Source organism: Xiphophorus maculatus, chromosome 16 (genome assembly GCF_002775205.1).
Source record: "Xiphophorus maculatus strain JP 163 A chromosome 16, X_maculatus-5.0-male, whole genome shotgun sequence".
In the NCBI taxonomy this organism is placed as follows: Eukaryota; Metazoa; Chordata; class Actinopteri; order Cyprinodontiformes; family Poeciliidae; genus Xiphophorus; species Xiphophorus maculatus.
In genome coordinates this window covers 24318675-24332362 of record NC_036458.1, presented here as the reverse complement: position 1 = coordinate 24332362, position 13688 = coordinate 24318675, and the positions used below count along the sequence as shown (strand labels likewise).

Here is a 13688-nt window from a genome sequence, read left to right as displayed (position 1 = left end):
TAAAATACATAAACGTTTGTAGTTTGAATGTAAAAAAGTGCAGCAGGTATGAATACTTTGAAAAGGCACCGATAACATAATGTCATTTAAGAACATCTTCCAACCTGCTGCATGTGTTGAGAGGGACTTAAAGATGCCACTGCTGTGATTGAACTGACTAGCTGGGCAAAGGAGATGCTGCTCCATCACTACATAACGAACACCTGCTGGAAATCAAGAAAATGTGAGTCACAGGTTGGTGGTGAGAAAACCGGTATTGTGCTGAAGCGGCTGTGATGGTCGCAGTGCCTGACTTTCCCTTATAAGTCTTGTTTTATTCAGCAGCATTTCCTGTCTGTCTGACTGAGCTTCCTGTTTGCAGATCCATACAATCGTTTCAAAGCCACCGCATTCACTCAGTCGGATGGCTAAAAACCTGACAGAGCCTACATGCCAAAAACAGGAAAGCAAGGGCAACTCTTTCTGCAGAACAACCTGCTCTGAAAGAAAGAGATAAAAAGAGTAGAAAGACAGACAGAAAGAAAGAGGAAAGAAAGGAAATAAAAAAATCAAGCAAGTAGGAAAGAAAAAGTGATTTGTTGCCTTTTTTCTGCTATATTAAGGGAATCTATGTTGAGAACAGTCAAAAAGACAAGAATATGTAGAGAACAACAATAACGCAGTCAAGCAGGACTGATGGATCATAACAAACTAAACCCAGGAAGAGTCTCATCTCCTCACACAGATAAACTCCCTTGTTGCCCTGCGGCCACCGTTGCACCAGGTCCAGACTGGACCATATAAGGTCTGACATTCTAAGACTGTTTCACTGCTTTGGAAATGCAGTTTGGAGTTAATGAGCTGGTAAGAATGGCAAAGCTGATGCTAAACAAGATAATAAGTTGAATCAGACTTCTTACATAAACAGCTATCCCCCGTGGATGCCCCACCCAGCAGTTAACTCAAGACCACTTCTCTTTATCTGCACGCTTTGAACTTGAGGACTTTATCACTGCATGTACAAGACATCTTCTTGGTGCGTAGCACAAATATGATTAACTGAGATATACCAGTAAAAGACACATTTCTACAATTCATCTGATCTTTCTAAGGTTTGTATTCCTTTAAATGTGTTGATCTGATTTGTGACAGACTTTTGATTAACCACACATGGCATGACAGTTTGATCAGAAATAACCCAACTCCATTGGTTTCACTGTACACTATCTTAGAACCGAGTTCTAATTAACTGTATCGACATGTTAAAATAAGACTTTGATTAATATGAAGTAAACAAAGTTATTTTGCGCCTCGTGACGATAACGTCTTATGGTTGTTTTTTTTCCACCCCATGTTAAAAACCATAAACTAACTCCAGTTGCATGTTTCAAATAGGTGCATCTTTATTGCTATCCAATGATGTATGTCTTTCACTAACCAATCAATCAGGTTTATTAGTATTTCAACAACCAGGCAGTTCAAAGTGTTTTACATAATGAAAACTCAAAAAAGTCCTAAAAACATCATACAAGTGTATACTGACTGTAAAACACAAATGGGTAATGAAACATAGGTTTCCATCGCAACATTTTATTAAATGCAAGACCTTCAAAATGTGCGCAGAGAAAAACGACTGGTAGGTTTGAATTGTGTTTGTTTGGGCCAATCACAACATGAGAGGAGCAAGAATCCAGATGATCAGAGGAGATTAATAAATATTTTTGGCATATAGGCAATTTTTGACAGTTTTCACAGATTTTGAATGGTTCAAGGTAGAGATAGGTTGAAGGGGTTGATGGATCGTGGTGTGCATGTAGAAGCAGAAGCCAACAGTGACAAGAATGAATCCGTGTTTAATCCTGTTTGAAGTTCTGCATCTTTTGATTTTTGTGAAACTTTACCACTCATAAATGAGCAAAAGCTGTAATCTGCCTGGATCACCACAAATGTTTGTGATTTGCCATTGATCTCTCTGCTGGTAGCAAGGGTCACCTGGTGGGTATGAAACTTTGATCAGCAGATAGCTCTCCTGGGGAGGAAATGACAAAAAATACAAAATTACAAAAATGGTGAAGGGACTTCTATCCCATTTAAAAACGTTGGCAGCTAGATGTTAAAGAACATGTTTTCCTGCCTTACTTTAACATTTCAACCATAACAAATAAGGTGAATTCAAGAACTTCTGTATCTAAAATGGTTGAAGATTTTCTTTCAAGACACAGACTTGAAAATGGGTTCATGCATCAGTTTTTTTTCTTACATGGTATCACATCAATTAGAAATGTTTGTTTCTTAACAAACATTTAAGATGTTTGAAGTAAGATTCTGTTAAATCAACAAACATACCTTTAAGGATGGGTCTTTTCAACACCTTAACTGTCATGAGGACATCATTGACCCATTGACTAACATTTAAACATTGATGCATGGTAAAATGAATAACCGATCACTGCTTTCAGTTGTCAATGTTCCAGCTTTACTTTCCCACTGACTGGTGTTGAAGTTTATTCTTCTAAGGGAAATTACTTGAAGGATCTTGTTCACTAGATCATCTTTGTAATACTTGCAGAGGATTATGAAGAGGACTTGTAACAATGAACGAGTTAATCTATAGTTATTATTATGGAATATAGCATGGAAAAAAATCACCGCACTTACTCATCTGACACTGAAACTGGAATGCACTGTCAATAATAATATACATGTTCATGATGGAATTTATTTATTTATTTATAGGAGCAGTTTGTGTTCATTAACATTGAATGAGACCTTTACATCTCCAAAGATAAGGTCCTGGTCATTGGAGACACCCGTGATGCTCTATCAAATTCTGCATCAGCTCTAAACAAGCTGACTTGTGGGATTTCTGGAAGAGACCTCTGGTGAGAAAAAGAGGGAACTATCAGGTGGTAGTAATCTTCAGCTCACAGTCAGACTTCACTATATCAACTCCAATTGTCCTTTAAGATTAATTTGAATTCAAACATCAACTAGAGTGGTATTTTTTTTGACCCTGACCCATCTGTGAACTCTAACTGTACTCAGAGTCATCAAACTTCAGCATCTCTTCATCTCATTCCCCTCCCCCTTCTCCTGCTCTTGTGGTCTCTGGGTGTTTGTTGTTAGTTTCCTGTCACAGAGGAAGCGCCTCACCCTGCTGCCTGGTTCCTTATTGGCCACACCTCTGAGGGACTGTGATTTTTTTATTTTTTTTGCAGGGGAGCAGATAGATAGAGGGACCGGAGTCAGGATCTGGGGACAAGAGGGTGAGATGTGGCAGAGGACGGATCGATGCACAGGATGGTTCAGCTGGAGATGACTTAGAGCTGGAGGGAGGCAACAAGTTTCAGGCAGGCAGGAAATGGCTTTGTGTTGCAGAAGGTAAGCATGCACAAAACAGCTTCACGAAGAACTGAGCTCAGTATTTACCTTAGAAAACAGAACGAGATGTTTTTAAAAAATATATTTTAGATTTTCCTAATATATTTAGAGTTTTGTTACAAGTTTTCTCACTTTGTTCTACTTGTGTTAGGGTTAAGGTCTGATGTATTTCAACAATTCAACTGAAATGGTCTATTTTTCAACTCTAGCACTCTTTATTTGCAAGCAGATCAGCACAGGAGTGTGCTGCAGAGAAGGGAGGGTATGCAGTACAAGACTTTGACTAGGACTCAGAGCTCAGCATCAACAGAACTTTTCCCCAACCTGATAAACATTTCATCATCTACTCTACTGGCATTTGTGAGTTTTTTTTTCTTCTTTTTTTCTGTTTTTTGTTTTGGTCAATGTTCCTCATTCTTGGTCTGGTCACTCCCAATCCTTGTACCAGTGCCTTGATTTTATTGACGCTGGACAGGTTTGGGAGGCGCTGTGCCAAAGACTGCCGCCTTGCTCTCCTCCATCATTTCCACATGAAATAAAGATCATCAGCCCCTAACTCTAAACATCAGAACCTATTTGAACTGATGAATCTGTCCTGCTGTTGCTTTTCTTTATTTTTGGTGATTTTCAAGGGAATCTGTTGCTCAGAACAAATAATTTTGTAATTTCATGACTGTGACATGTATGACATTTATGACATGTGGTGTAGCATGAAGTCGACTGAAAAGCATTTGAATAAATTCTTAAACTGGTGTTTATAAAATCTCTGTTGCATTAATGTTCTTTTTCTTACAAAATGTTGTAAAAGTTTTCAGTATGCACCAGAATAGAGGGGAGTTTTCTGCATGTCATTGATCAAATATGAATATGAAATTGATTTAGGAGGATGTTAGTGAATGTCTTGCTTAGACCATCATGATTTCAGACTGCTATAGAGCTTGGAATCTCGCTTGGGTAAACTAGGTAAACCTTATCATTCTGATCACAAAATTTAAAGGGAAAGTTTTATATAAAATTGACTTTTTAAAAACTGTCCATCATTCCCTCATCAAAAACTTGAAGTGTTGTTGTGATTCTTTCATGCATGTTTGAGAAATTCTTTAATCTCCATGGGAAAACATCGGGGTGGACCGAGTGCCAGCTCCTCCTCACAGCTGCAGTTTCTAAACTTCCCAGGGTTTGCCTCACAGAGCAGCCCTCCTCCACTCAGCTCCTTCAGACTAGCCAGCAGCAATTAGCAAACAACTGGTGGAACTGCTGAGCTCATTATAGGACCTACATCTCAGTTAAACGCTGGTAAAAAAAAAAAAAAACATTGTTAAAGGGTTAAGAGAGTAGGAATGTTGTGATGACTTCCTGAAAGTGGAGTTTTAACGAGAGCAGGAGTTTTTAAAGAGACAGAGGCTCAATTTCAAGGGGTTAAATTACAAAGTCATATTTGATATGAATAGCATTTTTATGACAACTGAAGTTAACATGGTTATTTAATTGTGATATAAAATGGCACCATGCGTCTTGACAACACATAAAACTGGCACTTTAACATATAAATAATAACATCCATCGCCCGCTTGTACTTGCAAGATTGGGGGCAGAGAGGAAGGGGTCAGGGCATAGGAGTGATGGTGCATCTCTCAAGTGGTGATTGGGTGAGAGATGGGTTACACCCTGGACAGGTCACCAGTTCATCACAGGCCAACAGAGACGCATGCACATACCAAACCTGAAGTTTCTGGATTGTCAGAGAACCTGACAGGTAAAGTGAAACACACTGATTATCTTCATCATGACAGCAAGAGAGCATCCAACAGCTTCCTCACAGCTGATGTGTTGGGAGCAGAGACAATGGGCATAAAGAAGCTGGTTTGAGTTTCGTAGCAGCCGCCTTATAAACATGACCCCAGCTATCAGCTGCTGCAGCTTTATCAGATGCTCATATTTTGTTGGAATATCCTGTTCTGACACATTCCACATGTGTTGCCATCTGTTTCATACAGAAAGAAAAACAATGGATAAATAAAGCCAGTCTGTGAGGCAAACTCTAGTTTTTTTCCATACCATCACCATACATAGGCTAGGCTTGAATATTATTTATGAGAAAAATATAACATTTCATGCAGAAAGTCATAACTGGTCACAGACAAATAAGTTTGTCTAATGTCTCAGCAACATCTAGAGAAACTCATGCATGTGTTTATCTTTAGTCGCACTGTTTACTGCAACAGTGTCTTCACAGATCTGCCTAAAAATATCAACCCTCCAGCTGCAACTGATCCAAAAAGCTGCTGCTGGCGTTGTGACTAAAACCAGGAACACAGAGAACATCACCCAGTTCCAAAGTCCTCCCACTGACCCCGGAGGTCAAAGAATAGACTTGAAAATAATGTTCGTTTATAAACCACTGAACGGCTTAGAACCCCAATAAATTAAAGAGCTGCTGTTGTTGTCATGCATACAAAACCACACTAATTCCCACCATTATTATTTATTAAAGGTGTAGCCAACATTGAAATGGTAGTGAAAAACTACGCATACCATAAAACCTAAATTTGTACACAATTTATAAACCTTACAATTGTAGAAAGTTCTTCCTTTTTGCTATCGTTGCTGTATTGGTGTTTAAGGCTGAAGGAGACACAAATACAACACACATAAATTAGCACATTATTCGTGTATTGACATGTGAAAAACAAACGAAAGTAAAAAACTAAAAAACGAAAGACACAAAGACACAGACTACACATTCCATTTCTCAGCGGTATCAGGAAGAGACACCTGATTGGCTCTTCCAGAATAGCTCCTCATTTTACCGAGCTGTCCTGTTAAGCTGCGCAGACAGACTCCCGGAGTCAGGACAACAACAACAACAAATCTCAGTTGGACGCTGTTCGACAACCGAAACACAAGCGGGTAAGTTGGGTGGTTTCGGTGCAGTTTTCCTTCATTTCAGACACAGACTAATTACAGCAATGTTATTATGAAGTTATTACCAACAGTCTGTGTGGGAAAAGTTTCGTCCTGAGTCACTGAGATTCTGTGTCCCAAACTAGAAGTTCGGTCCAGTGAAACTCATAGCTGCTTTCAATAAGATGTAACATTAGTAAATGTATTGAGCTGTTACGGCTGTTAGTGCTCCTTTCTGTGAGGTAAAGACAGATTTCTGGAGAGCATTTCCTTGTTGTAGAGTTATTTAGTTTCTTCACTAGCAGCCCGGTGTTCAGCCGAAACCGACTCGGCTGCTCTCGGTTCTTTCCGGGGCTTCCATTGAAATGAATGAAGGCTCAGGTCTCTGTTCTTGTACTTGCTATATGCTCTGTTTTACACCATTCAAGCATAACATTATGACCAGTGATAGCGTGTTTCACTTCATCTGACTGACGAAGTGAAACACGCTCGTCATGGCTGCCGCTCGCTAGGTTGAATTTAATTAGATTTAATTAAACAGCCAGAGAACATGGTTTCCTCAGACCTGATTTCCGTCTTGAGATGGTCCATCCGGAAAGGACAGCAGCACTGCTCACTTATCAGCTGAGATATTCTGTCCTAAAGCAGTCCCAATATGTTGAGTTATGTTCCACACAAAGGGAAACGTCTCTGAAGACTTTAAACATGAAACTATTGCATAGACAGACACAGACAGTTTAATAACAAAAAATATTATGGCATGATGACTCAGGTTTTTCAGTTAGAATTCCCATAATTAAATAAGGCATATCCATCATTAACCCTATAATTAAAGTTTTAAGTTGTCAGAAAGACAGAGCCGTACAAGTCATACTTTCCTAGTAAAGTCTCAAGTTTCTAACGAGTGAAATAAACATTTTGATATCAAATGGACGACATCTCATCTACGTCTAAGCCTGATTCACTGTAGTTTAGGAATCTACACCTGTACTGTTTTATCTTTGGGGTTACATTACAAAAACATCTTCACATTAATATCTGTTAATATCTATAAGCAATTATATTTTGATAATTTAATCCATCTATATATCTGATAAAGGCTGATATGTATTATTTTGAAAATTGATCAAACAATACACAATAAATATTTATACCCTCTAAATAAATACAAATATTTATATGTGTAATAGGGTAATATCAACCCTATTACACATATAAATAAGCATTTACACGTTAAGACAAATACTTGAAAGTGATTAAAACCTGCTCATACTGAATTTCTGAAGGAATCAGCTGCAGTCTGGAGCTCACTCTGCCTTTACATGAGATAAAAACTAAGACTTGATCTCAGACCAAGAAATAAAGGAGCACAGAGTTTATAAAACAAAGATTGAAGTAGCTCCTTTATTAATTCAAGGTGTGTAAACAGTGTAAACGGTGTGGATGGAGGTGAAACACAGCCTCCTGCACAGGGTGGAGAGGGGAAGCTCCACCTTGCTCCACTTTGCCAGTGTGAATTGTCCTGGGGGAAAACGAAAACTAAATGATGGTAGACTAATTCTGCAATTATTTCAATAAAGAGTCCATTAATTTCCTCACTGTGATGGAGCTATTTCTGACTGTTTTGTAATTTTAAAATTACAGAGTTATAGTTTTACTTCTCATGTGTTTGAAGCTCGCTGCTTTCTGTCTGCTTTCCTGTCAGGGATGTCGGAGCCTGCAGATCGTAGATGTTCCGTCTCGTCCGTCTCTCTGATTGAGATCAAGACTGAGACGCATCGAGTCCTCCAGGCTTTTCTTGAACGAACCATCTCCACCCCCCACAAAGACAGGCCTGGCAGGGTAGCAGGAGCCTATGATGACCATAGCAGGCACAGGTAATGCTGGCGTTTAAAAAAGCTCTACATTGGTGTTTGAGCAATGTTTTATGATGTAATTCCATTTTTAATTATTTTCATTCCATTTTAATTTATTTTCACATTTTTATTCTGCATACTTTTACTGTCAGTGCTTTTAAGTGTGTGTGTTTTTAGAAAAATATATTGTTAATATTTTTATGTTACAATTTTCTCTTTTTTTTAGTTTTATTTTTCAGCATGTCTCTGTTTTTTTTTTGGAAAAAAATAAAAAAAATCTCTTGTTTGGAGTTTTCTGATTGAAAGTTGAAATGCTTGTGAGCAAAATGTTATTGTTGGGGATTTTTTTCTTCCCTAGACTATTCAAAGATGTGATATGATTTCAATTAAGAAGTTATGATATATTTATTGACACTCAAGACTCCAGTATTAAAAAGACCTACACCTTTAGTTCCGAGTGAAAGAGTTAAAGTTGAAATATTTTAAAAATAAAAGCAAAAGTTTGGATAATGCTATGTGTACTTTAACGGTCCACTGCTTCCTTGAACAAACTAGCATAAGTCTGTGAACTTTACAGAAAATGTTCAATACATTTCAAGGTTTCGCCCAGAAAACGTGCTAAGCTAACTGGTTGGGTTCTAGTGCAGTCATTCATTCAGCCGCCTGCCGTGTTTTTGAGTTAAAACATGTTTAAAGGTCGCAGGAAAAATGAAAATATTACTTGATAATTATGTGTTACTGGAAGATTGGAAGATTAATATTTGAACACCAAGTATAAAGTCTGAAAAAAATGCAGATATTTTAAAAAAACTTAAATAAATAAGAAATGCTAAGCCTGGTGGGGGCACAAGTAAAGCCTGGTGGCCTGCCAGGCTTATGGGGGTAACCCTGCATTTAACATACAAAATCATTCTCAGATGTTGAGATTTCACCCAATCAGTTCTGCCTGTTTTGAGCTCATTTAGAAATGCGATGTTTTAGGACTACATCATGATTCTGCAAATAAGCTGGTGCTGGCCACGCCCTACCAACTCAGTGAAAATGGCCTCAAACAGATGCACAGTGATACAAGCAAACACCTTTGACCCCGAAGCAGACTCAGAAGCACCATAATTCAGCACAAAAACTGTTTTTTCTTCACAAATGCAACTTTTTTTCAAACATATATATTTGCAAGTTTAGAGGAGAGGCACTTTTCAACATGTAAAAATCTAACAAACCCATTTTCTGTTTCCAGCAGCCATTGTGCAGCAGTGATGGATTTTTTGACTCCTGTCAGAAATCTTCCGAGGGTTGTCTGACCAAACCTGGTTTATGTGGATATTATTATGATCTATTTCTTTTAGTGACGTGGTGTGAAGCTTAATTCAATAGTTCCATTATAACAAGGCCAAATATGAAAAATTACAAGAGTTATGATACTTTTGCCATGCACTGTACACCAGTATTGCTTTTCTTAGTTTGAATTCCATTTTTCTGAATTAAAATTTGAAGGAATTTTTACATGTAATTTCTGAACTAAGCTGATTATTCAAAACATGTATTTTTCATACTAGCTCGTCGCCACAGTCTAAACGAAAGGACGGAGCAGACGCTCAAGCGGAAAAAGAAGACGACAAGAAGACTGGAATCAAAGACCTGATGAAGAGGTCCATTATCCGTGGGAAAGGCTCACTGGGCCGGAGCAGCAAGCCCAAACAGTCCCAACCAGCAGAAGTAAGGATCTATGGCTTTCATTTCACATTTAGTCCTTAATTAGACTGTCTTTGTGTTCATCCTCAGTAAAAGTCATTGCTTTAGTTTAAAAAAAAAAGAAATTCATGTTTCTGTTGCATCTTCAGTAATAAAGGGTTTTCTTAAGGCTACGGAGAGTCCTAGTGGATTTAATCACCTTTAGGAATTATTATAATTTGTCACAGTCACAAAAGTTGTACCCATACTTCTGCTTTTTTATTTAAAAAAAGGAATATTTGATTGTGACTCTTCAAACTAATCGTAAAAACATGTTTTTACTTGAAGACATCAGTTTAACTCCTCCACTAATAGTTCATCTAAAGCTGCACAATATATGCAGTTACAGTTGTTGTCATATTCCAGTATAATCAATACTATAAAGCTGCTTTTTTATTTAACATTTCTTTAAACATATTGGCTGGCTGCTGGAAGGCAATGTCTGCTGGGCCGCAACATTTCAGGTGTCCTGCTTTCAAGCTCTTCAAGCTGACCATGTGTTTGTCTAGCTAGTTAGCTTGACTTCGGTTGCCTTTTATGGCCTTTGATAAGTCTTGATGATAGACGAGACTAGAGGGGAAATCGTAATGATCAATTTCACCAAATGCTAAATTCCAGTTTTACTTCAGGCAGGTTTTCAACCTGTTTCAGAGATTTCAGCAAAGTCAGTATTGATTTGACTGTTCCAATGCAGCCTGGCAGTCTGTACCTTCTGAAAGGTACAGACTCATAGCATCGGTGTGGGTTAAACATGTTGAAATCAGTGCAGTTCTCTTCAAAGACAATGTTTTTGCTTATTTGATCAGCAAAATCGAGAAAGTCTTTGGAGTAAAACCAGCATTGACATGGACCTTAGACAGATATAACAAGGAAGTATTCTGTAAGGCTCATACTGTGAGAGGTTCACATCCAGTCAGTGTGGAGGATGATGTATTTCTGGTGATAGAGCATAAATATTCAGTGTTGATATGAAAACTGTGTTTTACAGGACAGCGTCTCAGCCTCCTCATCTTCAGATGAAGAGGAAGTTGAAAAAATGAAGAAGCAAAGGCAAGCAATCAAAAGAAAGATTGCTTCGTTTTTCAAAATGAAATTAAAGGAGAAAAAAGAGAAGGAGAAAGAACAAAACGAGTCTCATCCTCAGAGACAGAGTGACTTGGCACCTGGCAAGAAAGCGGCAGCAGCAAAGGAGCCCGTCGCTCCTGGTGAGTTCCACTTCACAAACCTCTGAAACTCGTTTCCCTCAGAACCTGCAACCTTCTGATTATTTTGTGTTTGTGGAAACAACAACTGAACTTAGAAGATAAATAAAAAAGCAAAGTTAAATTGTATTACAGCTTAGCGATCTCGCATCGCGAAGTCACCACAATGCAAAGAAGCCATTTGCTACTCAAAGGAAGTCATGGCTGTAAAGATTGTTCTTGGAGATGATATTTAGTTTGACTGTTTTAGCAAACTAATATGATAGGCTTGTCTGCAGAAAATGAATTTTCATCTGTATCTATAATAGTTCCAAAAACCGATCAGCCTCTGGAGTTTTATGATGAAATAGTTCAGAGGCTGGAAGACATCATCAAACAGTCCACCAAGATAAAGACGCCAAGCCCAAAACTAAAGCGACCGCCAGGTAACCACACTCACACCTAGTTCTGCTCATGTAGTACACGTGCATCATATGTTAAATCATAAAGAAGTTCATTTATTTCAGTGATATAAATCAGTTTTAATTCATCATGTGTGTATTTTTTCTCATTAAAAAATTTTTAATAAAATTTTGTGTATTTTTTCTCTGATACACCCAGTGTATGTTAATAAGCTCTAGCTTTCTTCTGACAGTCAGACGGTCTTCCTTCCTGAAAGTACTCAGTAGTTCCGTTTCACCTGTTAACAACAGAGATATGAAGTAGAAGCTCTCCGTATAAAACCCTGCATAGCTAAAGCAAACAAGTCTCAGACTTATTTTATTGTCGTTGCACAAAGACATGACAGTAAAATTGGCAAATAAGGCCTATATTTTGTGTTATTTATGAATTATTAACATGCACATGTTAGTTCTTTGTCAAGGTGAGAAGCAGTGGAGGGAAACAGGCGGCCATTTTTAGTTGGTTCATGTCAGACATGAGGTCAGAACTGTAGGGTCCGGTTCTGGAACTGAACTGATGTCTCCATGTTTCTGCAGAGTGTGATAATGAAGTCTTGGCTCAGCGGCTGGTGAAGCTGCTCAGTTCAGAAGGAGATGCCATGAACACTAAGGTAGGTTCCATCACATTATAAGTTACATAAAGGTAGAAAATATATTTGTTTGTCAAATGTTAACAGTTCTTTGGTTAAGCTGGGAAACAAGTGAAGTTGTAATATTAGAATTTCCATAGAAATCTTTATTAAAATTAACAGGAAATAATGATGTAGGACATTTGTAGGTTCAACCTCCTGAACATGTCTTCCATAATGTAGCAAGCATGTACAGACAGTTTAATGTACAATACAGCAAAGATGAAGTTAACAACACAGACTGCTGTCAACCTGTGACCTTCCCCTGCAGATCCAGCAGGATCCAGAGCTGCGCGCCAGACTGTCTCGTCTTTCATACAGATCGTTCGAGCATATTCTAGACATCTTCGGCAGGAGTCAGGTGACTGAGGCCCCCCCGCTGCAACCGTCGACCAGTCCAACACTACAGCGAATAGCCGTCTCCATGGAGGTGTCCCGCCGCATGGTGACAGCCACAGGAACGCAGCGGATTGAGGGCTTTGCAGAGCGCTACATGGATAACTTTATCCCCTGGGTCAAAAGTCAGGGAGGATGGGTGAGTGGTCCTGTTCAGGTCCATCTCAGTAAAATGGAATATCACTGCAACTGGATATATTGCATTGGATTGGAATAAATATTGGCTATATGTTAGGGCTATGAACAGTAATACATTAACACGTACAATTAATCTAAAATGTTAAACAAGCTAATGTTAAATAATGCAGATTAATCGCATTTCCTATTTTGACCTAAAAGCTCAAACATGGCTGTGTTTTATCTGCAGGGAAAGATGCTGAATATAGAAAAGACTGAGGAGTGGGACTGATGTCCTGAATGTGTGTTTATCGTGAACCAAGCCTCAACTGGATGATGTCCAACAGGGTCCGAGGAGCTGACCAGCAGAGTTTAATCTGACCAGTCACATTACATAGACATGGTCTGTTTGGTTCCTGCTGCACCAGAGTGCTTCCAGTTTGTGTTTTACATTTAACCACTCAACCAGGGACCAGGCTGTTGCCACTGCTGCTACTAGCCTCGGTTTTCAAGGACCTGCTGTCCTTGAAACTAAAACTAAGTAGCTAAATCCATTTTGTTGTGGAAAAACAAAGTACAAAAACCAAATCAACTACTTGTATTTTACCTCTTGGATTATTAAATTCCATAGTGAGACATGAGATGTTTTACAGCAGCTTTTATTGTAAATAGTAGAGCTACAGGAGAAGCTACTTTACTAAGTTATATTTTAAACTGACAAAGCTCATGGAAAAATGCTAAAGATTATGGGGTGCCATTTCAAAAGTTACACACAAAAATTAACAACATTGATTCATTGTTGAAAGTCATAATTTCACAATTTCAACATTCGTTTATAAATGTCACAGTTTCAAACTAAATATTTAATTAGCAAGCTAAATACTTAGTTAGCCAGCTAAATATTTAGTTCAAAGCTAAACATTTAGTTAGCTAGCTACATATTTAGCTAAATATTTAGTTAGAAAACAGAATATTTAGTTCAGGGCTACATGTATGAAATATTTAGTTTGAAGCTAAATATTTACGGTAACTTAGAGCTAAATATTTAGCTAA

At 38.2% G+C, this 13688-nt stretch overlaps 1 protein-coding gene across 1 annotated transcript; it reads left to right on the top strand.

The window, feature by feature from the left end:
• Positions 1-6121: 6121 nt before the first annotated feature.
• bcl2l12 (BCL2 like 12) lies at positions 6122-13537 on the top strand. The gene is made up of 8 exons (XM_023349404.1): positions 6122-6270; positions 7970-8141; positions 9677-9836; positions 10840-11056; positions 11362-11478; positions 12031-12104; positions 12394-12657; positions 12886-13537. Exons 2-8 carry the CDS (start codon positions 7972-7974, stop codon positions 12925-12927), a joined length of 1044 nt encoding a protein of 347 aa, XP_023205172.1. The 5' UTR covers positions 6122-6270; positions 7970-7971; the 3' UTR covers positions 12928-13537.
• The last annotated feature ends 151 nt before the right edge of the window (positions 13538-13688 follow it).